Consider the following 25,374-nt stretch of genomic DNA (forward strand, 5'->3'; position numbering starts at 1 on the left):
CATGCTTACTTGGGAGTAAGCCCCACTGACTACAATGGGACTTACTTCCGAGTAGACGTGCCTAGGCTTGGGCTCTCACTCAGAAGCAAAAACCCTGCTGGTTTGCATGCAAAAGACTGGGGGGGGGGGAGTGCACGCGCCTGCAACTCCCAAGCGCATTTACTCCGGGAGTAAGTTGCACGGACTGCCGGAGGAGCAAAGCCGGCGGGTCTTGTGATGCAGCCGCGCCCGGGACTGGCACAACCGGTGCCGGAGAAGTCAGGCGACTTTCTGGGCAGGGACAGCGCGGGGCGAGAGAGCCAGCGGCACTGCCCCGCTCCTAGGAAAAGGCGAGCGGCTGCGCCCCGCGGAGGAGGAGCCAGTGCGTGTGGGTGGAGACAGCGGCGCCGGCGAGGAGGGGAAAAGCCAGCCAGCCAGGCAGCCGCGTCCCGGAGGCCTCCCCAGCAGTGCCAGGCCGGGCAGCCTTTGCGAGAGTCCCCTTGCAGCGCACCTCTAGGATGGCTGGGCGGCCTGTGCGGTGGAGCCCGGGCTGGGAGAGGCTCTGCGGCCTGAGCTTGGCCGTCGCCTCCCTGCTGGCGCTTCTTCCTGGCCGGGTGAGTGCGGAGGGGCCAGGCTGGGGCGCAGGGGGGAGCCTGAGCTGCTGCCACCGGTCCCAACCCTGCCCAACTTTCCAGTGCAGCCCCAGGGGTGTGGGCAACCTTGGCTGGAGGAGGGTGCAGTGCACGCCCCACTGGCATCAGTGCTGGAAAGCTGGATGGGATGGGATGGTCCCCATGTGGTCTGCAAGGTCCAAGGAAAGGCTGTGTAAGCCTCGGGGATTGCTGTGTAAGTCCAGGGATTGGTGGGTAGGTGATCTGGTCAGACCCCTAACGTTCAGTGACCCATTCCACCCAGAGCAGGCACAGTGGGTCCTGACTGCGGAAGGAGTCTCATTCATTCATAGCAGTTGAGCTCATTGTGCTGCTCAGAGCTCTCCCATCATCTACTTCTGGGTTAAAAGTGTTGCTTTGGGGCCTTCAGGCTGGGTAGGGGTAACTTATAATTGGGGATTGACACCAGTTGCTCTCTGAAAGGGGGAAAAACACTTGTTCTGAAGTGGATGTTTTTGCTCTTAGAGAGTTCTCCTACTGTTGTTGGAAAGCTCCTAAAATGAACTTGGATTGCTGATATTTTGGGGGCTTGTAGCTGTTCCAGCTGTTTGTGGTTTCCTATATTGCAGAGAAAGCTGATCCGGTGTTGAGATTATCTTTTAAAAATCATCTTAACTTGAATTTGCCTGGCTTAAGGGCAACACAATATGTAGAGCGAATAGCCTTGTTCCTAGTGCAGGTGAGACTGAGAGGACATGGGAGGTTGCAGGAACTTGTGCTGTTCAAGCCACTGTGTAGGTGTATATATGAGTAGATGGTCTGGTGAAACTTCTTTACTCATCTGCAAATCTGATGTTCTTAAGTGTACCGTAAGCTTCTGATGTGTAGACATGCCCCATACGTGTTCAGTTTGTGACATATTTAAATTGGGTCACTTGGATGCTTGTGCTATCTGTAGATTTCTCATAGCAAATGAATGCAGCGTGCTAGTAAACATAGGTACTACTATACTGGGTGGAGTTCCTCAATTATTAGTCTAGGCCGGGGTGTCAAACACATTTCATACTGAGGGTCGAATGGCATTCATGATGCCTGCTGAGGGCCAGAAGTGATGTCATTAGACAGGAAGTGATGTCATTAAAACAACTCATAACCAAAAATAAGCTCTTTTTCTTACTTAGGAATTCATTAACTACAAATGACAGAAAACAGGCAAATCTTTATCATATTTCAAGATATGGGAGAGCCCAATTTTCTTGGGGGCTGTCCTTCTAGCAGTAACACCTCAGCACTGCTCAGCAGCTGAGAGCCTGAGGGCCAGATAAAAAGCTTCTGTGGGCTGCATCCGGCCCCCCCCTTATGTTTGACACCCTTGGTCTAGGCTGTGTCCTTGTCATCTCCCCTTCTAATCGTGATGGTTTTAAAATTGATTCTCTGGAAGACTCATAGCTAGACATGAGTTATGGAAATTGGATGAGATCTTTGTTGACTTAGTTTAATGCTTCCATAAGTTCTTTTGCTGTTCTCTGTGTCTAGAATATTTGAAATAGTGACTTGACTGGGTACTGATGTTGGTTTAATAGTAACTTGTTTTCACATATTCTAGTAACAAGATATTAACTCTTGTTATGCATGTGAAGTCTTGGGCCCTTTTGATCTGTGGTGTATCTGTACCTAAAAGCTTGCAAATCTATAGTGGTTATTTGTTATGCAATAGACAAACTTGGCAACTGCAAATAAGTGTGTTCAGGATACTGAAAGGAAGTTTTATAGTGTGTTATAATCCTGTATAAGGATATACAGGTTCAGCCTATTTATACACAGATTTTTAATACATGAATTTGACTCAACACTAATGGCCACTGCAAATGAGAAGGAATGTGCTGATCCCTGGAGAAGGGGAAAAATGCATCCTTCTAAAATCAGTTTAAAAAACTGAACAGTCCTTTAACAATAGCCTCATAAATGAGAGAGAGAGAGAGAGAGAGAGAGAGAGAGGGCAGCTGGTTGACAATCAATCCTTCTCCCTCCAGTGGACCCCTCCCTTCTGCCCAGCACCCCCCCCCCAAAGAAAGGCGATCATTTTGCATTGGTGAAGGGAGGGGCTGAGTGAAGTGCTGATGGATTGTCTTCTTAATGACTCTTATCTTACATCAGGAAGGTCAGCAAGGCTGTTTTTAAATCACCAGAGCAAACAAACTTTGTTTTTTAAATTGATTTGCTATAGTGCATTTTTTTTGTTATCCTCATGAGTGCTTGGAATGGGACCTACACTAATAATGAGTCTCAACCTGTATTGAGTTGTAGCAGCTTGCAGTTCCATATCTAATACTGGGTACATTTTATAGTTATTTAAAAAAATACTGAGGCTCAAGTAGTACCTTTGCAGTGTTCATTCAGTGGAGGTGTAGAGGCACTATGATATAATTCAGGCCATTTCAACTGCAAAAACATACTTCAGCTCAGTGTCTCTTCTTTCCAAGACTCTCTTAGCCCAACAAGTGAAAAGAGCAGCAACTCATAGTTGCAGCCATATATTTCAGGATTTGGGGAAAGGTTTGGATCTTCTGGTAGCCCAAATACAGTCAGCAAAAACCTTCAGATCAGCTTTTTGGACAAGGGAAATAGTTGAGAGAGTTACATTCTACTTGCCCCCATTCCATAATATAGTGGGTAGGAATCCTGTGTATAAAACTTGTGACATCCCTGCTCCCTCTCCCAAGAATTTGACTTCTTTTAATTTGAAGCACAAAATGCATTTAATAGTACGTGCCATGCTGTACTAGGGATGGCGGAACAAGCATTTTTCAAGGAAAAGAGGTAGGGGGTACACTGAAGAATGTATGTTGCTACAGTAGGCAGTATCATGATGGTAAGTCATTGGGAAAGAGCAGTGTAGTAGGGAAACAAGAAATGCATTCAAATCCTATTGCAGTGGAAGATGTTGATATGATTGTTGGAAGACACAGTTGACCTTGTGGGTGTTCTTCCGGTGATCTTCTATCATTTAAGATAGGCAGCAGGACTTGTATCCAGGTTTCCTCCTCCAAACATCAAAATCTAACCATGCAGCCACTGCTAGGGCAGTGTTTCTCAAACTGTGGTTGGGGACCCATTAGTTGGGTTGCAAGCTAGTTTCGGGTGGGTCCCCATTCATTTCAATATTTCATTTTTAATATATTAGACTTCATACTTCCATGGTATGTGACTGCATTTGGGGAAATGTTACAGACCAGTACTTTTAACAAGCTACTATGTATGTTCTTTTGATAGTAAATGGGAGTGACTCCTGGGTAAATATGGGTAGGATTGCAGCCTAGGATTCCTAAAAATTTTCCTGCTTGATGATGTCACTTCTGGTCATGACATCACTTCTGGTGACCTCTAGGGGCCTAGGTAATTGCACCCTCCCCTTCTTTCAGCCATATAACTCAGTATTGACGGGGGGCCGGGATAGAGTGGAACTGCAGAATCTTGGTATACAAGGTTTTGGGTTTGGTTCCAAGAGAAAAAATGAGCTAAAAAATGAGATGGAGCCTGGCCTATCTGAGGCATATCAGGAACTTAGTCAATTGGTGTGTGTGGAGCACGAACCCCAAGCCTCATTCTCAGAATGCCTTTTCCAGTCTCCTTCATCCCATCTACTTGTGTTCCTCTCCCGTACTTGCTTGATTCATTGCCAGTGTTTGAAATGTGTTGAAACCTGTATGTTTCCAGAGTTCAGGCTAGGTGAGTTGAGAGGTTTGTGAGAGTGCCTTCCCTTGGCATGGTTTTTCCTAGTATGGAAAATGTTTCTAAAATTTGAGGAGTTGTTGAATATGTTGAGTGAAGAAGGGTTGTTGAATAAGTACAGTTTTTCCCCCATATTGTGGGTTGAATAGAAGGTCTTTTGCCATGAGTGTGTTAGAGGCTAGACAGGAGCTTGAGTAATGGAACCTATCTCTGGGGGCTCCTGTCTTGTTGGGGGGGGGGATACATCGTCTTTGCCCCAGGAGTAGAAGCAGAGCTGAGCTGAAGATTTGGTGGCTGGAGTTCTGCAGCCATGTCACCTGTAAAGGCATCTGGGGAAAGGCAACTTGTACTCTCTTCTGTTTGCTGCCCTATTTTAAAATGTCCATAATTCTCAAGATATGTGAGCTGAGTGATGTGGCCCCTTGCTGGAGCTAATTAACTTCTGAGGCTCAGGTTTACACATGTAGCAGATGGCGGCAGAACAGTTACAAGGTGGTAGAACAGACTGTGCCATTTCAGAAAGGGTTTGTGCTTTTTAATATTCTATCCATAGAGGGTGTTATTTTTTTTAAAAAAAAACCTTGCCCTTCTGTGTGAGTAGACAACTAGTGGAGCAGGGAGAGAACTGGGCTACAGTCTTTCTCCCTGTTAATGCAAGTTTTCCCACAGAAGAGCATTCAAAAATGGTTGCTGTATGAAATGGAAAAGTCTATTCACATCAGTGTTTTACCAACTGTCAGAATTCTGCTCTCTAAATTAGTGTGTTTATGGAGCTGCCCGGGGTGAGCTGGCTGAGTGGACAGGGAGGGTGGTCAACTGATGGAGTGGTTGCTACTGCTTGCTTTGAAGCGAGCAGTGATTCGACCCCTCCTGAAAAAGCCCTCCCTGGTCTCCACTGTACGGGACAATTACTGGCCAGTCTGCAACTTCCTGTTTCTGGGCAATGTAATTGAGTGGGTGGTGGTGTCTCAACTCCAGAGCGTCTTGGGTGAGGCAGATTATCTGGATCCTTTACAATCTGGTTTCATGCTGGGCTTTGGGATGGAAACTGCCTTGGTGGATGACCTATGCTGAGGACTGGGCAGGGGGTGTGTGTCTTTGTTGGTCCCACTGGGCCTCTCAGGGACTTTCAATACCATCGACCATGGTGTCCTTCTGGGCTATTTTGCGGTGGTTCTGCTCCTACTTTGAGAATTGGTTGAAAAGCAGTATATAAATACTGTTAATAATGGTAATAATAATAGTAATAATAATAGTTACTATTTTTATTATTAGTCCCAGATGGTGGTGCTGGGGGATGCCTGTTCGACACCCTGGTGTGGGGTGCCACAGGGTTCAGTTCTGTCTCCCATGCTATTTAACATCTACATGAAACCACTGGGAGCGGTCATCCGGGGATTTGGAGTGGGGTGTCATTAATATGCTGATGACACCTACCTCTATCTGTCCTTTCCTCCAGATTCCAGGGTGGCAGTTGCAGTCCTGGAGTGCTGTTTGGAGGTGATGAGGATCTGGATGAGGGCTAACAAGTTGAAATTAAATCTGGATAAGACAGAGGTTGTCTTGGTTCAGAAATCCTTGATGCACGTGCTGGAGTATTGGCCTGCACTGAATAGGGTTGCACTCCACCCTGAAGGAGCAGGTCCACAACTTGGGGGTCTGCCTGAACTCACAGCTGCTTCTGGATTTACAGATGGTGGCTGTGGCGGGGGGGGGGGGGCCTTTGCTCAACTTCAGCTGGTGCGCCAGCTGCAGCCATACTTGGATCTTGCAAACCTGGCCATGGTTATCCATTCCACGGTGACATTGTGGTTAGATTACTTTAATGCATGCTTTGTCATAATTCAAAAAGTGATCATTTAGGTGACTTTTGTTGGAGTTCTCAATGGATTAAACAAAGTGTTGGATTAAACACAGTATCACATAGGCACGCATTTCATTTTGGTAACCTCACTGTATGATTTATTTCATGGCTCCCAAATGCAGTGGGCCAAAAGTAATTTTGTATCAGTTTCAGTTAACCATTTCTGCCCAACGTTGCATATATGCAACAGGGATCAAATGTGTTTACCTGTGGGCCAGGTAAAAATGGGTTAAGAACATAAGAACATAAGAACAGCCCCACTGGATCAGGCCATAGGCCCATCTAGTCCAGCTTCCTGTATCTCACAGCAGCCCACCAAATGCCCCAGGGAGCACACCAGATAACAAGAGACCTCATCCTGGTGCTCTCCCCTACATCTGGCATTCTGACTTAACCCATTCCTAAAATCAGGAGGTTGCGCATACACATCATGGCTTGTACCCCATAATGGATTTTTCCTCCAGAAACTCGTCCAATCCCCTTTTAAAGGCATCTAGGCTAGACGCCAGCACCACATCCTGTGGCAAGGAGTTCCACAGACCGACCACTCGCTGAGTAAAGAAATATTTTCTTTTGTCTGTCCTAACCCGCCCAACACTCAATTTTAGTGGATGTCCCCTGGTTCTGGTATTATGTGAGAGTGTAAAGAGCATCTCCCTATCCACTCTGTCCATCCCCTGCATAATTTTATGGGTTAATGGAAAGGTTTGAGTACATGTATGTGAAATGAATGGCACATTGGAAAAGAGGTCCCTATAGTCTCCCTTACCCTCTAGTTTTGCTGCAGGGCTAGTTGTAGTACTGTGTAATAGTAATCAGTTGGTAGCTGCATCCCTGAAACAAACTTGGTGTACACTTGCCTGTTGTTTTTGTAGGCCAGTCTTGTAGGATAGTAGTTAAAATACGTATGAGATAAGAAAACACCAGCGTTGGAAAACTTTCAGACCCCTCCTACGTAAATATGGCTAAGAGACAGCATTGTTGAGCCCTTGCAAAAAGAAGCATTGTAACTCTGTAACAATAGCACCTCAGTTCTTGTCCAAAAGGCAAATGATTTCTAAAAGCATGCTGGTGTCTTCCTGGTGCTTATACTTGTTGACACATGTGCTGCTGAGAAGGGAAAAGAGACCAGATTACCACTGAGATGATCATAAAGCGTGTAAACCTTTTGTAAGCTTTAATCTTTTTAAACAAATAAACTCATAATTACCCTTCAAGAATGACTAGTGTAAATCTGATACATGATCCTACCTTTTCTATAGATATATACAGAAATATTGGGGAAATCTGGAAACAAAACAAATTACTTATCACATGGACAGTTGAGCTTGAGCCCCTCTAATCCTCTGGAAACAATGGCAGCTGTGCTTCTGTTACCTCCAGAGGATATTCTGAGGCTATGCTGGCCTTTGGAAGGCCTCTTGCCCAATCTCGTCTGATATTGGAAGCTAAGCAGGGTCAGGCCTGGTTAGTACTTGTATGGGAGACCACCTGGGAATACCGGGTGCTGTAGGCTTATACCATAGTCTTTCGAGACTGAAGGTTGCCAACCATGCCTTTGGGAGGCTTTAGAAGGTAACTTCTGGTTTATTGTAAAAACTGGAATGATGTTTAAAGGCCTTCTGAGGGTCAAAGAGGCTGTGCATGGCCTCATCAGGCCTCAGAACATCCTCTGGAGGCACCCAGAGTGCAGTTCCGGCTGCCTCTGGAAGGTCTGTGTCAGGCCGACACCATGATTTTGGGTCCAGTGGATAGTGAAATCTTCAAGTCCCAAATACAGTGGGCTGACCTGTATTAACTTGACCTGAATTAATATGATAGATGACTGCATTTGGGGGAATATTACAGATCTGTAGTAAGGGGCTACTGTGTACATGCTTTCAACTATGGATAGAATTGCAGCATTTGGGATGTTTGGGGATTTTTTTTTAAAGGGATCAGCCACTGCTTAGGAGGGTTCTTTATTTAAATAAAATTTATAATAAGTTTAAAAATTTAAATTTACTTTCTTGATTGATAAATTTTGTTTTGTTATGTGGGGGTGGTGTTGGAAATTCTCCTGCTTGATGATGTCAGTTCTGGCCATGACATCATATCCAGGTTAATGACATCACTTTTGGTGGGTCCTGACAAATTGTTGCTCCAGAAGGTAGATCCCAGTGCTAAAAGGTTTGAGAACCTCTGTACAGTACTAAAAATAGTATGCTGCATTTAGTGAATCCATAAATCTCTCCAAATGCTCTTGGGCATTATAATAGGAAGACCACAAAGCTGCTTGAAGAATATGCAAGCTTGAGTGCCTTTGTCAGCTACCTGCATAGATGAATTCCTTCTCTTTTCCCCTTTAATAGTGCATGGTTAAAAATCAGTTGCTCCAAGTGGCCAGCATGTGCTCTGTGTTTTCATATTGCTCTTTCAAAAGTGGTCCAGCAACCAGCTGCCCAGTACCTAGCTCCTGAGGCAACTGCTCAAAGCTGCAGCATAAATCCTTTTTGTATCAACCCAGGAGTAATTTCCCTTGCAGTGTTCAGATTTGGAAAAGCAAGCATCTCTTACACAAAGTTGGTAGGACACTTAGTAGAAAAAGTAGTGTCAAGTGCAAGAATGATCACTAGTTAAAGTGAGCAGCCAAGATATAAGAGGCCTCTGCAAGACCAGAAAGACTAGCAACCTAAGGGTACAATCCTAACCCAAATTTCCAGCACTGAGATAAAGGCAGTGCAGCTCCCAGGTAAGGGAGCAAACATTCCCACACTTGAAGAGGCCTCCGTGACTGCAACCCAACTGCAGGATGCAGCGCACACCCCACTGGTGCAGCTATGCCTATGCTGGAAAGTTGGTTAGGATTTGGGACAAAATCGGATGTTATCATTTGGGCATCTCTACTGCAACATACTATATATTAACTTGCTTTGGCTAGTCCGGCAGCACTTGGAAACCACATGTCTTGCACCAATTATGTTCATAATAAACATTATAGTAATAAAAATTATTGAGGAAGGATAACAGGGAAATATCTATTCTGGGTATGGCCTTGGGAGTAAGACGGTAACTACCATATACAGCCACAGAAAAAAAACCCAGGCAGGTAACAATACATGCAGCTATTATATGGTCACACTGCTCACTGATGGTCAAGAAGGAAATAAAGATACAGGTGGTGCCTTAGCATCTGTGGGGTTTCTGTTCTCCTGATGTATAGAAGTAAAGAGGGGGTATAATGGAATTGTGGTAGAACTTAGTCTCCTTTTCAACAAGAGAACAAAGTCAAGGTAAAACATATATAATCAGAATCTGTCCCTATAAACTCAGTATCTGACATGCTGTAATCCATTGAAAGTAAGTCTGAAGATAAGTTTGAGATTCCCTATGCATTCAAATTCCTATAAATAGAAAAAAACACTTCTAGAGTGTGGCTGGTCTTATGACCGTAATAAAGATTTACTACTACTACACTTCTAGAGTTAGGTTTTGTTAAGTTTATATTATCCCACATGACTTCTTAAACAGAAGTTTAATGACAAAACATCTTTCAGTTTTATATTAGGTTAAGGTTCCTACTGGTATTGTTTTCCAAAACTCAAGAACAGAAAACTTTGGAAACTCTTGAACATAGCCAGTAAACATGACTGGTACAATTGTCATTATGCATGACAGGTATAATAGTGGTTTAGAATGCCATAGGTAAGGAAACTGGCAGCTCAGCCCAATAGTTGGTGTTTATGTAACCTTCAGGGACTAAGTACTCTTTGTATATGATACTTGTAAGGATTACTGATTACTGATCAAAGACCAGTATTTAAAGTTGTATTGCAGGTGTGTGTGGGGGGAGAGGGACTGAAAGGGGAGAGCACTTGGCAGAAAGGTCAGCTAGTATGTTTGTGACTGAGACAAGATTTGAACTGTGAACTTGGCTGTTACATCAGCTCCCCAAACTTGAGACAGTGTTGCCTGACCATTCTGGTTGTGGCTTCTAGTTAAAATGTGCTGGGAGGGGAAAACAACTCTGTACTGTTGAAACAAGTATGAGGGGTGTTGATGATACTACTTCTTCTTCTGTTCCCTGAGAGAATGTGCTGACAGTCATCCAATACCCCCGGCCACATGATGCATGTGAGTGAGACAGCTTGAATTGAGAAATCTTAGCTTTGCAGAATTCTACTCCCCCCTCCACATCTTGTGCTTTAAATTAATGACTTGTTTGTTCTGTTTTCTCTCAAGTACTTGTAAACCTTTGCTTTATTTTAGTATTGGCTTTATCAGAATAAATAACGTGCTTGGCAATTATACACTGCTGCAACTGTTACCCTGCACATGCCCGATCTTGTCTGATCTCGGAAGCTAAGCTGGGTCAGGCCTGGTTAGTACTTGAATGGGAGACCGCCTGGGAATACTGGGTGCTGTAGGCTTATACCATAGTCTTTCGAGACTGAAGGTTTCCAACCAATTGTACAAGTTGTCCTAATATTCTGGAATGAAAGGTACAGAGGTGATAACTGAAGTAGTTGGCCAAACTTGTATTACCTTGTCATTTTTCTTGACTTGAGTTTGAAATATGCACTTATAGCAACTTGGTCCAAAGCCAAACAAGTTAATGTTTCTGTGTAATCAGCCATGGAGGGTAATGGCACTTGCATCCATGTAATAACCATTCTGGAAGCTTTTTTAAAAATACAGTTTTCTACTTTTGTCCCAGGGCATTTGTATTAAACAGACTTTCTAGAATCCCAGAATTAAATTGTGATAGCTTAGAGAATTACCAGAAAAAGTGTGAGACATACATGCTTATCAAATACGTGTGTTTTGTGTAATACAAGCTGAGTTAAAACTTAATTCTTTTTGCAGTCTTAAACTTTTGCACTTTGTTCTGTATGTATGTATTCCCTAAAATATTTTGTGTGTGTTGGATATTTGGCAGACGTATTATGGGGATTCAATTATATTATGAGATTCAATTTTTTGTCTGCCAAATTTAAGACTGAGATGCTAAGACCTTAAGAACAAAAATTTCACATTTTTAAAAAACTAAACTTGATTTTAAACTTGGACAGCAGAATTGGTGAACTTCAAACGTTTGGGAATATTGGTTTCAGTTCTAGCCTACTTGATTTTCATCTGATTTGTAATCTGACAGCAACATTTTGTGTACTGTACATAGTAGAAATGTGAAGGGTAGCAATTCTCCAGATATGTATATTTAACAACTCAGCAGTGCTGAATTTAATGTAGGTTAAATTTTTGCCCAGACCACAGGTATACATATTTGATCCCTGTTGCATATATGCAACATTGGGTAGAAATGGCTTGTATTGAAGGATATTTTTTTTCATTTGAGCCCTGTCAATTTAAAAATTTTCCCTAAGTCTCTCTGCTTTAGGTACTTCCTTACTTTAATGAAGAACTGGAAGGCATGCTGGGAGGGGAAGACACATGATCTAAACTCTGTATCAGTAGTGCAGCAGGGTGGAAAAAATATTTAATGCTGGAATTGAGTGGGCAACAAATTCCATGGTTTCAGTATTTTCAGATTACCCAGATCATAAAGACTTGAACCCATTTCTGCCCAGCCCACAGGTGTATACATTTGATCCCTGTTGGTATATGCAACATTGGACAGAAATGGCTTAATCAGGAAGCATGGCATAGAGACAAGTTTAAGGGGGGAAAAAATGGATCTGTATATAAAAAGGTACAAGGATACACAAATTGCATTGCACAATGATGCAATTGGATATTTCCATAAACGCATATTATCTAAAGTAGGCACCCTTCCAACAGTTTTTGTATGCAACAAGTTTTGAATTGTATTCTGACAAGTTTTGTATTGAAGTCCAACATAATGTACAGCCTCTCATTTTGTTTGGAACAATTTAATGCAGCCATTTTCAACCTTTTTCAGATCACAGCACACTGTCAAGATACTAAAATTGTCAAGGCACACTCCCAGTTTTTTATTTACATTAAATTACTACATTACAATTAAATCATTACATGTCAAAGGGCACTAACCAGGTCTACTCAGAAGTAAGTCCTATTTTGTTCAATGGGGCTTACTCTCAGGAAAGTGTGGTTAGGATTGCAGCCAAAGACTTTGGGACTTTGTGCCTGTGGGACTTACTTCTGAGTAGACATGCCTAGGATTGGGCTTGTGCTTGCACTCTTTTTTCTCAAATACATGAGCAATTGGCAGTGGCAATTGGCACTTCTCTCTCCTCCTCTCCGCCACCCACCCCCTCCCACAGGGACATTCCCCCATCTCATAATTGCCTTTAGCACTTCTCCTACTATCCCTCCCCTCACTCATCTGCACCTTCCAAAGGTCCAGAATCACTTGCCTCACATCCCCCGAATTGCCTGTTCCTGTATTTCTGAAAAAGTGTCACTAAAAGCCCAATCCTAGGCATGTCTACTCAGAAGTAAGTCCCATTATAGTCAATGGGGCTTACTCCCAGGAAAGTGTGGATAGGATTGTGGCCCAACACCCCTCTAAAAGGCAAAGGCAAGTCAGGAGGGTCCCTTTGGAAAGCTGCAGGCAACTGTGCCAAAGAAAAGGGCTTTTGTGGCTGCTGGCCTCAGCAGATTCGCTGGCTTCCTACCTGCTTGCCTGCCCCCAGCTCCCCCAGTTCTCACTCACTCGGCCCAGACCTCCTCCAGGCTCCTCTGGCTGCTCAATCAGCATGCAGGGCAGGTGACAAGGGACTTCATACCCAATCCTAGGCGTGTCTACTCAGAAGTAAGCCCCATAATAGTCTACAGGGCTTACTTCCAGGTAAATGAGTATCGCCTTGTGCCCACCTGCTGCCTACATCCTCTGGCCCCAGCACAGATTTAATGTATCTGTAAATTACTGTACCCATTTACAAAGACCCTGGTTTTGTATTATGTTTCTGGTAATTGCTTGGCTAAGAATTCTGAAGAAATTTTCTTCCTTGTCTCTTCCTTGTACGTGTATAGTATTAATATGCTGTTTCAAACTCTTGACTGATGACCTAATGGATTTGATATAGTACGTATTTGTTTACCATTAAATATCTGATTGTGTACATGACATATATATTGCAGCATTGAGGCATTAGATAATATTTTAAAATCCAGCAGTGGTGTCATGGGTTCTTGTTGGAGAATAATTTGTGTGTTTCTCTCTAATCTTTAACACTCAAGATGACAAAAAACCTGCACAACTGATTTTGCATATTCAAAGAGGATTTGAGTTTGTGTTGCTCAGTGCAGTCTCCCTTGTTGGTTTAGTAGTGAATAGAATCTTCTCTTCTTCCCTTGTCCCATACAGAAGACCAGGGTTGGATTTCCCTAATGGGGAGCTATGCGTCTGAAAATAAAATAACCAACTAGTCTGTATTTGGTAAATTCCCTTAAAATTTTCAACAAATATGAGTTGACGTTCATTGTAACAAGGTTTTGAGCTGGGGAATCCAAACTTCCCCAGTTTGACTGTTCCTTATGAGTGTGCTATGAATTCATTAGGCGGTCTGTGACAAATGACTTCCTCTCAGCCTCAGCTTCCCAGGTGCACTGGGGGGAGGGGTAATATGTGTCTTTCAGGGTTGTTTCGAGGATTCTGTCAAGGTAGTGCATGTGAAATGTTTTGCACAATTTATCTATTATATGAATGCCAAGCATTATTACAACTGAGATCTAATGACACTAGCAATTTCTTAACTGGGTTCCTAACTTCTGTTACACAGGTATTTTCTGATTCGTGTGTCTGGTATGGCCAGTGTGGAACTGCTTCTGGAGATAAAAGGTACAATTGTGAATATAATGGGACAGCACTTCCACTACCAAAGGATGGCTATGATTTGGTCCAGGTATGTCTCTTGTGAATTACAGTATTGCTGTGTGATTCTTAAGAATAGGAACTGGAGTGGAAATGAGGTAGACATCCTAAGCATACTTAAAACTTGCCTGGCATTTCACACTTTACATTTCAAAGTACTTCATGACAAGGAGGCCATAGAAGCAAACTTTTCCCTTTGCCTCCTTCCATTTCAGTTCCCCCCAAACATTGCTCCAGAAACACTGGAGAACCTTAGGGGGCTGTGGGGAAAAGAGGGAAATCCTGGAAACAGGCTGCAGACCTCTTGTGTGAGCAGAGCCTCTGCTTCTCTGCTCTGACCCCCATACTGTGTTCCAAATTGTGGCTGACTCCATTAAGCTGCCCTTTCCCTGGTGCTTCCCCCTTCTGCTCTGGAGCAGGAGGGCATGGGTTTGACTATACCTGACAAAGATGTCCAAGGTGCATCTGCTGAGTGCAGCTGAAGCTTGCTAACCAATATTGCCAAGGGTACCAGCCCATTTGTCATGGTGAGTGTGGTGACTTACAACGTGGGGCAGACTTCCACAGTTCATAAAAAACAGCTTTGAGAAGGTCACTTTGGTTTCAAAAACAGTCTGCCATGTAGGTGTCGGGGTTACAGTGGGGAGGAGATGAAGAGGGCATCTGTCTCTGTGAGCTTGCTTGCATTTTTGCTAAGCTTTGGATGCAACTGCAAAGTTTATTTCTGATTATATATAATTCAATCCTCATCGCTAGCATTTATGTGAATAGTACAACACGTTAACTCTATGCTAGTAGACTGAGCTCTGCTTGCAGCAACTGTTACCCTGCATATGCCCAATCTCGTCTGATCTTGGCAGCTAAGCAGGGTCAGGCCTGGTTAGTACTTGGATGGGAGACCGCCTGGGAATACTGGGTGCTGTAGGCTTATATCATAGTCTTTCGAGACTGAAGGTTGTCAACCCAGTGAGCTCTGCTTTTTGAACTTGGTGTGAAGTTGATACACAGCTCTTTATTTCAAGGCTTATAACATTTAAGATACAGAAGTGATTTGACTAGTATCTTGTATTTTGCATTATGTTTCAAGGAAGTATGACATGCTAACTTTATTACTCTGATTTACAGCCACTTACTTGGGAATGAGGTTATTAAAACTGGTGGAATATATTTCTAAGTCCAGGTGTTTAGAATTGTTGCACCTCAATACTTACCCAAGCCTGTGGAGCCTCACATGACGTTCCTTGGCACTCTGAAAGCCTTGTGAGGCCTCCTTTAAGCAGTACTTCCAGTATCCATCGGCAAATCAGTAGTACTGTTTAAGGGCTCTCTGGAGGCCTCAGAAGGCTTTTGGAGTGCCTGGGAAGCAGTGTGGGACTTCACCAGCCTGCAGAAAGCTCAGGAGGGCAGGCAGGGGCACAATGGTGCTGTCCCCACAGGTGTGGCGCCTGGGGCTTTTGCCCCCCAACCTTCCCCACCGAACTGTCGCTGGTTTAGAATTGTGCATGTGATTCTTGTAGCATAAAGTCTAAATTATTTTGAGTAAATTTTTCAGAAGTGATAAAATATTCAATTTTCTCTTAAGGAACTTTGCCCAAGTTTGTTTTTTGGGAATGTGAGCCTTTGTTGTGATGTTTCGCAACTTCAGACTTTGAAAGAGAACTTGGAACTTCCTCGGCAGTTTCTTTCCAGGTACATGGAGACAATGTATTGCGTTATTACTTGCAACACCTTTTGTGTACATCGTTATCTGGAGGAATCCTAAGGAAAATATACACAAGCTCCTTAAAATGGGGTCTGTCTTTGCTCAGCTACTATCTTGGGTATCATATCTAATTGATCATTTTCACTAATTATTTGATGCCTGAAATGCTGAGTAGTACTGGTATATAAATGTTAAAATATACCTGTTTCCAAACTGAATGACATTCAAGTAGATGTGTGTAAATCTGCTGTAGTGGTTTTATTCAGCTTGACCTATGGAAACACTTTCCAGTACACATAAATTATTTATATTTCTGTAGTAGAAATATGACCTACATCTGTCTTCAAAACCTGTAAGTTCATAACTCAAATTGCTTTGGTTTGGGGGGAGACACAAAAATACTAAAGTGTCTTCTGAATTTTAAGTTGCAATCCTGTGGACCCTTGGTTGGGTTCAAGCACCACTTAAACATAATATTTATATACTGCTTTTCAAAAAAAGTTCACAAAGCAGTTTATAGAGCAAAAGAATTTTTTAACGGTTCCTTGTCCCAGAAGACTTGCAAGCTTAAAGTTGCAAAAGACCACTGAAAAAGATGCTAAGCTAGAATGAGACAGTTGCTTTCCTCCTGCTAAATTTAAAAGAACCAGCACATTAAATGTTCCCGCTAGCTGGGCTTTTGACAGTCTTCTGAGTAAACATAGAATTGGGCTTTAGTTTTGTTTGATTTCCATATTGTATAGTTGGATTTCTTTTCTTCAAAATGAAAAGTTCTTGATTATGTTACTTCATGCAGTATAGCTGAACTTGCAGTTCTTAATCTGTACATTTCAGAAACATGCTACTCATTTAAGTTTGCTGCTTGAGTTAAACTGTTTCTCAAGCATATTCCCTTTTGCGATAAATGTCCTGAATATTATGCACACATGCTAGATAGAGGTGCTTGATATTGGCTGTCTCTCCTCAGGTGCCCATCATGTTCTTATAATTTAATAAACCTGTTTTGCGAGCTAACCTGCAGTCCTCGTCAGTCTGAGTTTCTGAATGTGACGCAAACACTTCCATATTATGATGTGGTTAAAAAAGAGAACAAAACCAGCATCACAGAGCTCCAGTACTACATTGGAGAAACATTCGCTAATGGTAAGCTACCCAAATAGCTGTGTAATTGCTTCATATCTCTTGTTTGCTATCTAGATCCTGTAAGAGCAGTTTTGCTTGTAAGAGCAGTGTACTGTCAATCTAAAACTGTTGAGCGGCATAGCAAAAGATGGAAGATGCGCTGAGACAATACTTATCCTTAAAAGGGAGAGAATACAGTATCCTTATTGGATAAATAAGCTCTACTATTAATCCTACTTGCAAGACTTTCTAAGAAACCCAGCTTGGTGTATTGTAGTTCATTTTTCAAAGCATGTTCTGTCTGACAACCATCTTTCCTCTCCAGTGCTGACAGGGAAATTTTTCTGCAGCCTTTTAAAAAGTCTTCCTGCTGAACCATGTATGGTCTCTTACTTGTCTCAAGCTCTAGTGAGGTCAGAGGAGTGTGCCTTGATCAGTGAGGCAATTGAACAGATACCTGCTTGATGCAGCAACTCAGTTAACAGTGTCAGTCTGCCTTGACCGTTGAGCTATTGCATCCGTCCTTGCCCAAGACAGTGGCCTCACTGTAATGTGTCTGCAGCCATAGCAAGCAGATCGCTCGTCCTGCTGTAATCCATCTGAGTGTCTTCCCCCACAGCCTTGGGGTGAATGATCTTGCCCTCCTCTCCTGCCTTTCAAGATGTGCAAAGGAGGCAGACCTCATTCAGGCAGCACAGAAATGGCATATTCCTCCTTCTGCAAAAGCCAGAGCAAAAGGTGATGGGTCCCTCCCAACATTCTCTGCAATTCAGAAAACTCTGGGGGGAGGCAGTTGCCAGTGGCAAGGTGGTGCACAGATTTGTAGAGCCCAGGTTAACCATGGACTGTGTTGTCTTTAGATATCTTGTGATAAACTCAGAATTGTTTTCCAGTGGCTGGAAAGCCTTGAGCGTGGCATTTGTGTTCTTCAGAATAATCATCTGTTTTATTCTGACTTCTAGCTATGTATAATGCCTGTAAAGATGTTGAGGCTCCATCAAGCAATGTTAAAGCTCTGGGACTGTTATGTGGAAAGGATGCTAAACAATGCAATGCAACCAACTGGATTCAGTATATGTTTAGCAAGGATAACGGTCAGACTCCTTTCAATATGATTCCAGTATTTTCAGGTAAGGAATGCCAGTAAAAATACAGGTTAAGCCTCATTATTCGCATGGGTTCAGTTCCCAGAAGTCACCTGGATGGCAAAAATCGCACTATAGCAAATCAATTTTAAAAACAAAGTGCCTTTGCTCTGGTGGTTTAAAAACAGCCTTGCTGACCTTTGTGATGTTAAGAAAGACTCATTAAGAGGACAATCCAACAATCAGTCTCTCTCCAGGCCTTTAGAAAGGATTACAAAGGTCTACAAAATTGAGGGTCAGAAAAGTTTTTCCCATACTTTATGGTGGTTTGGTATGAATTTGGGGTGCCATGGTGTAGGCTTCCTCATGAGGAAGCTGCTTGAACCATTCACTAATGAGGCTATACTATATCTCCAAAACTAGACGTGATAGGGCAAAACGGATACCATTTGTTGAATCAGCACCTCAAATATACCCAGGAATTGGTGTAACGTTTAAGGAAGCAAAATGTGTGTTGGCCTGTGTTACCTTTCTTTCAGGTGTTCAGGGAGAAGAGAGGGGGTGGCTTGGAGAGAGAATGATTGAGAGATTGTCTGCTGGCTGCCCTCTCTCTAACTATTGTAAAGGACTGTTGTCCTTTAATTTAAAGGGCCCTTCTCATCATGTTGAGATAAAAATCTCTACAACAGTAAGGAAAGCCTTGTAAAGGGGTGCATTTTTCCCCTTCTCCAGGGATAAGCATATTCCTTCTCATCTGCAGTGGTCTTTCATGTTGAGTCAAATCTGTGTATAAAAAATCAGTGTATAACAAGGTTGGACCTGTACACTTAGTTGTGAGAGCTGCTCTATAATACTGCCTGTTTGACAAAACATTGTCTCATTGACATATTTCTACTCATGTAGGAGTACTTGCATCCGTGCATTGTATGTGTGAATCTTGTATTGTAACTTTTTGGCCCTAACAATGAACTTATATTAATGATGAAGTTGCATAGGATTGTACTGTTTAACATGTTTTCTCAGAAGTAAGTCCTACTATGTTCAGTGGCTTACGCACACTTAATGGGAGAATAAGACTGCAGCCTGAGGGCCCAATCCTGAACAGTGCATGCCAGCTTACTACTGGCATGCATTGCAAACGTGCCATAAGGCATGTTTGCGGGCCCTACCACCGGGCGTGCACTGGTGGTAGCCCAGCGCTGACTGGCTCTGGGCTACTGCCGGGCAGCTACCAGAGCTCTGCCACTCAGCAGTCGCGTGGACTGCTGAGCAGTGGAGAGGTAAGTGGTGGCAGGGAGAAGGTGTTCTGGGGAGGGGGGACGCAAGGAGAGGGCAGGGGAGGAGGTGTTCCGGGTAAGGGGGAGGCGGGGAGAGCGGGGAGGAGCCGTGCAGGGGAAAGGAGCAGGAAGGGAGGGAGGGGTGAACTTTGCTCCACCAGATCCAGAGCCTCCGTGTTGGGCCTACCGCTTTTGACTTGGAGGTTCTTGATTCGCCACTGACCTTTGGGTTGGAGGTGAATCGAATAGCCCCATTGCGGGGCTACTCTCTTTACCTGGGGGAAGAGGATAAAAGTTCACTTCTCCCAAGGAGTTGCCAGTGGCTGCCTGGAGCATGCAGGATGCAGCGGCAGCCATTTTTGGCGCCGCTGCAGCCCCGTGCCCTGGGCAGCACAGGATTGGGCTGTTAGACGAGTTTGATCAGGTTGTGTTACTTCTTAAAATGTGGAGGCTAAATCTATAAACATTATTTTGTATACTTGTCTTGTTAGATGTTCCTATCCATGGAATGACTCCTATGAACAATGCTACAAAAGGCTGCAATGAATCTGTGGATGATGTCACAGGACCCTGCAGTTGTCAAGACTGCTCTATTGTCTGTGGCCCAAAACCACAACCCCCTCCACCTCCTGTACCTTGGCTTTTATTTGGTTTGGATGCTATGTATGTCATCGTGTGGATTTCCTACATGGGATTTTTGCTTCTGTTTTTTGCAGTGATTTTTGGAGTTTGGTGTTACAGGTAAATTTTTTAAAAATGTGCTTTACATGGAATATTGTGTGTTTGAACTTGTTTGCCTGCTTGTTCAGTTTACCAAATTTAAAAAAAAAAATTACTATACTGCTGACTGGAGTCATTCTTTGTTTTCACTTAACCCAGGGGTTGTTAATATGGCCCCTGAATGTGGGCCCCAGAAGCAATTTATCCAGAGCCTGTTATAATTGGGCTCTCCCAACCTGATGATTGGGTTCTGTCATATCTTGAAAATATGGATTTGCACATTTTCTCTTCTGCCATTTGCAGCTAGTGAGCTTCTACGTGAGAGCAAAGTGCTTATTTCTTGCCATCATCTGCTTAATGATGTCACTTCTGGCCAGGGTGACCAAATACAGAGGAGGACAGAGTGCCTATACCTTTAACCATTGTATAGAGAATTTTGGCAGGTGCAGCTGAACATGGAAGTGTTTCAAAAACTGCACCTGCCAAATTCCCTCTTCCATACAATGGTTAAAGGTGTAGACACAGTGTCCTCCATTGTATGTGGTCACCCTGCTTCTGGCCTTCTGCAGGCACCATGAATGCTAACTTTGGCCCTCTGTATGAAATGAGTTTGACATCCCTGACAGGCAGCTGAATCCTATAATGTCCGGAGTGCTGGGACTGTCGCAGCACCAAAATGGCTGCTGAGCTATCCTAAGTGCACTGGCTATCTGCAGGTGGCTTCTTGGGAGAAGGGGACATTCATTCCCTTCCCCCAGGTAAGGAAAGTAGCCCAGCAATGGGGCTAATTGATTCTGCAGCAGCCCTTGGAAAATGGAGTCTCCGTGTGGGGCCGTGAGACTTGACACTGGGCTCTGGATCCAGTGGAGCTGAGCTGAGCTCTGCTGATCTCCCTCCCCTGCCACGCCTCCTCCCTGCCTTCTGCCTGCCCTCCCTCCACCTCTCCCCACCCCAGAATGCTGCCTCCCCCCACATCCCCACTCACGTCTCTGCCACCTGGTGGTCTGGGTGACACAGCTTCCTATTGGCGCTAGCCCAAAGCTGGCTGGTGCTAAGGTAAGCTGGTGCACTGAGCCCAGGATTGGGCTCTTAACCTGATCCCTAGAGCATTCTGTTGTTGAAGTATTTATTCTAAAATGTAGAAGTAAATCTTCAGGGCATTGGTCATTGTAAACATATTCTGTGTATATAAAATGTATTGGACTTTGTGGTATGAGGCAAGTTCTTGCAGTGTGAGTTGGTTTCTTTTGAGATTCCCTTGTTCAGGTGTGAAGTTCAGCAAAACCCTTGCATGGATACTGCATTCTTACTTCGTCTGTACTATAACTTTATCTGTATTACTTGCTGGAGTTCTGAAACTGCAAAGGGAGCAGAAAATATGACCAAGTAAACAGCTGTTCATAGGACATCAGAAGTAGTCATGGGATTTGTCATTCTCTTAAGACGGGGGAACAGAAAACCCTCCATTATGTGTTGAACTCTCATATGATTGTAAATTTGCTTACAAATTGACTCATAGAAACCCTGCCTGCTACACAATTGCATCACCATAGTATTGTATAATGAAGCTATTGTTTGAAATGGTGCTGCATGGAAGCTGCTGGCCAGTCTGGTCTGTGTAAAAAGAATTGATATATCTGGCAGTACCCATTTTGCTGACAAGGTGGAATGAATTTTGTTGGTCAGGCTTGCAATAGAGGTTTTTATCATTGATGGGCAGGAGTATGTTGTATAACAAACTAAAATAGTTACAGTCGCTGTTCTAAGCTTGAAGGCAGTATAAATTTGGAGTCTGTGTTCACTAAAAGAGTAATGGGAGGTCCCAGTTAGACTTGCTAGTGGTACAGAATTGTCGAAACTCTGCATCTACAATAGGACTGAGTGTCTGTGGGTCTGAGATGTATTCAATGACTAACTCTTTTGTGTAAAATGAAGAATTGCAATTTTATAAAATGTCTGTGTCTTGTGTTAAACTGTCAGGTGAAGCACAATATGCCTATGTGGACTGCCTTTAGGTTTGTACTGGGCTCAAACCTCGAGTTTATAAGTGTTGTCCATAGGAGGGATTGGGGGCAGTTTATATACTCAACAGAACAAAGTGGTGGTGCATCTTCCCCAGACTGAGTCATCTTCCTTGTAGTGACAAATATGCAACACTCACTCCCTTTCCTGGAAAGATACAATCTCCAGGGAGGAGATTATAGACAGACAGCTAGTAATTCACAAAAAGTAATTCACAAAAAATAGACAGTCAAAAATAGACAGACAGCTAGTTGTAATTTGGTATTAAAACCCATTTCTGCCCAGCCCACAGGTGTACACATTTGGTGCTTGTTGCGTATATGCAGCATTGGGCAGAAATGGCTTAACCTATATAGGGCAGAGTTAACTTCTTTGTGAACTATAACTGGTTTGTCTTGAATTGCAGTACTAAAAAAAGCTAAGGATTTCTGAAGTTTTGCTGTCTTTTTTTTTTTAAACAGGAAGACGTATATTACTTCAGAGTACACAGCAATTTACAGCAATGTTACCTATTCTGTTAGTTCACGTTGGCATCCTGGTAAGTTCTAGAAAGTAATGGTAAGGTTTGACTAGTATATCTTCTCTTCCTTTATGAACAGTGATCATGAGATCTTAATTTAAATGTTTAGTGTAAAGTTAGTTACTTGAGTATGTTTTCCACATGCCCTAAAATCTTCACATAACTTTTTAGTATATCTTGAGCTGCAGATGCTTCCTTGTATGTGGGGGGCCTGTGCTGCTTGGTTACTTCATGTATGGGCTTCTTTGCATTCTGGTGTACATATAGTGAAATGTAAAACTGTCTACTATATTAACATTTTGAATCTACACTTGAGAATTTGGGAAGAACCCTACTTGATAAAGGAATTGTTGGTTTGGGAAATAAGTGACCATGAGACTGGAATATTTCACATCCTCTGTGTGTCTTTCAGGAGAAGCTTCCTGGATTGAAAGACTTGGTGAGAGGTTTGAGAATGCATTAAGAGTCACATTCGCATCATGGGGAGCATTTTGTGTTCGAAACCCAAGGCCTGTTGTTGTCTTTTCCTTGGTTTTTATTGCTATGTGCTCCTCGGGCCTTATGTATGCTAAACTAACCACAAATCCTGTAGACCTCTGGTCATCACCGAACAGCCAAGCTCGGAAAGAGAAGGAGTACTTTGACACTCGTTTTGGCCCTTTTTTCCGTACTGAACAACTTATTATTCAAGCCCCACATGCCAAACCAGATATCTACTCGCCGTACCCATCAGGAGCAGATGTTCCTTTTGGACCTCCACTTAACAAGGATATCTTGCATCAGGTAACTGACCATGTGTTTGTCTGTGTGCATGTGCCTGAAGTGGATGTAGGGGGTGCAAGATGTGTTATGGGCTTCAACTCTCATTATATCCTGCCTTTATGTTGCAATTCAAAGTGATGTACTCAAAGGCAGTCTCCTGGCCAAACCTGATTAGTGTCTGTATCATGTATCTTTAGACCAGACTTCAGGACTTTTGATTGGTGATTTATCAAATTTTTGAAGAGCCTCTGGAAAGATGTTTCAGCCAGGGCTCTTTTTCCCTGCCTCTTGCAGATTCCATCTTTGGGGGCTCTTGCAAGGTGGTATTTGAGCACAGGGGTGGACAGCTTGCCTCACAGTTGTCCCTGCAGGAAGTGAGAATTTGCTTTAATTGCTGCTGTTTCCTTGTCCTGCCTCTTTGCACCACATCCTCCCTTTCCCAAACTGTGCTTCTTCTGAAGGGCCAGACAGGTGCACAGCTATATCTTGCCCACAAGTGCATCTTGGCCCTAGCCTTTTCCACTTCTGGTAGGTCAGGCCAGAAGGAGCAGTATCATGTGGTCACCATGGCAGTGGAGCCCAGTGCTACATATCATACTGTGAAGTACCACTGGTTGAAAATTTTATTTTAAATACAAAATGCCTTCTGTCAAAGTGTGGTCTGTTTTGCGTACCTTCAAGGAGTGGCTCTCCTACTGCCAACTGCAACTCTGTCTCGGGCAGTCTTGAGGTATCACTGAAATTGCTGTGTCCAGTTAACTAAGCTGTAGGATGTTGAGGCACATCATGTAGAACTAATATACCTTTCATAATAAACTGTTCACATCTACTAAAAATACCTGACCCTGACTTCTGATGTTGGCTAAGATTATGAATGAGCTTCATGTTCATTTAATTTGGTAAAGAAAACATTTATTTGCATTTTCTTTCTGACTTCTTAAATAATTAATAGTACACATTTTTGTATCTTTAACCTGGTTTGGGCTCTGTGTCTAAATGTAAATGTTACAGGTTACATGAGCACAAGAGAAATTTCATTCTCTTTCCATGTCAAATGACATTTGGATTCTTATTTTCTCATTTTTTCAGGTGTTAGACTTGCAGAATGCTATTGAAAACATAACTGCTTTTTATCAGAATGATACTGTAACGCTGAAGGACATCTGCCTGGCTCCTCTTGCTCCCTACAATAACAATTGTACTATTTTGAGCGTGCTCAACTACTACCAGAACAGCCACTCTGTCCTAGATCATAGTGTTGGTGATGAATTTTATGTCTATGCTGACTACCACTCTCACTTCTTGTATTGCACAAGGTAAGCATTGTGGCAGTACAAATCGCGTTTGTATATGTATTTTGACAGGCTAATGTTTCACTACTTTTATTTGGGCACTAGCTGGTTTAGATGGCTTGGTTGATACAGGACTGCTTTACAGTGTTAAAGCAAAATTCACAAGGAGACTGTCTTGAAGTTGAGTTTAGCAATGCAATGTTATTTGCTTTGAAGGAAGACTTATTGGCTTTAAGTAGTAATGACTTTCAAATTTAATTGTGCTTAGGACTAAGTTATTAAGTAGCAAAAATGCAGAATCAAGGAGAGGTCCTTCCAAAAGTTTTCATGGAAAAGGGACTTCTTATAGCCTTCACCTGAGCAATATTACTAACAACTTAAATTGACAAAACTTAAAGAAAGCATTTATAGGCTTGACTATTTTGGTAGAATATTGCACTCCATGCTGTCAACAGATTCTTGTACTGCGTTTTAAAAATGGTAATTTAATGCAAAATTGTCTGACATAACATGCTGCAGGTTATATGTATAAACTCCCCCCCCCCCATATTGCCCTTGTATTTGGATAATTGGAAACGTTTCTGAATCTTGCAGGGCTCCAGCATCTCTGAATGACACAACCCAGCTTCATGACCCATGTTTGGGGACATTTGGTGGACCTGTATTTCCGTGGCTGGTGATGGGAGGATACGATGGTAGGCACAACTTATTGAAACAGGCCTAGAAGTCTTGTTCGTTCTTGGGCAGGAAAAACAAATGTTTGGAAGTTACATACATAATTCAGTTGCCTTGATAGTTGGCCTTATTGTCTGCATTAAATGGGTTAGAATTAACTGAACAAAGGGACACTCTTTCAAGTGATGCTCCTCATATATTTAGCAGGGGCAAAGA

The 25,374-nt window shown here is 43.0% G+C and overlaps 1 protein-coding gene and 1 pseudogene across 2 annotated transcripts in view; both read left to right on the forward strand.

Moving 5' to 3' along the window:
• The first annotated feature begins 402 nt into the window (after positions 1–402).
• NPC1 (NPC intracellular cholesterol transporter 1) overlaps positions 403–25,374 on the forward strand; it is a 53,686-nt gene continuing 28,714 nt past the window's right edge. For both annotated transcript variants that reach the window (XM_066626422.1, XM_066626423.1), the window contains exons 1-10: positions 403–593; positions 13,890–14,012; positions 15,564–15,670; positions 16,651–16,826; positions 17,768–17,935; positions 19,659–19,908; positions 22,371–22,447; positions 22,842–23,212; positions 24,281–24,507; positions 25,078–25,178. In XM_066626422.1, the coding sequence (XP_066482519.1) occupies positions 498–593; positions 13,890–14,012; positions 15,564–15,670; positions 16,651–16,826; positions 17,768–17,935; positions 19,659–19,908; positions 22,371–22,447; positions 22,842–23,212; positions 24,281–24,507; positions 25,078–25,178 (1,696 nt within the window). In that variant the 5' untranslated portion in view covers positions 403–497. The remainder of the gene's footprint in view (positions 594–13,889; positions 14,013–15,563; positions 15,671–16,650; positions 16,827–17,767; positions 17,936–19,658; positions 19,909–22,370; positions 22,448–22,841; positions 23,213–24,280; positions 24,508–25,077; positions 25,179–25,374) is intronic.
• On the forward strand, positions 14,790–14,909 carry LOC136650752 (5S ribosomal RNA; annotated as a pseudogene).

Source organism: Tiliqua scincoides, chromosome 4 (assembly GCF_035046505.1).
Source record: "Tiliqua scincoides isolate rTilSci1 chromosome 4, rTilSci1.hap2, whole genome shotgun sequence".
NCBI lineage: Eukaryota > Metazoa > Chordata > Lepidosauria > Squamata > Scincidae > Tiliqua > Tiliqua scincoides.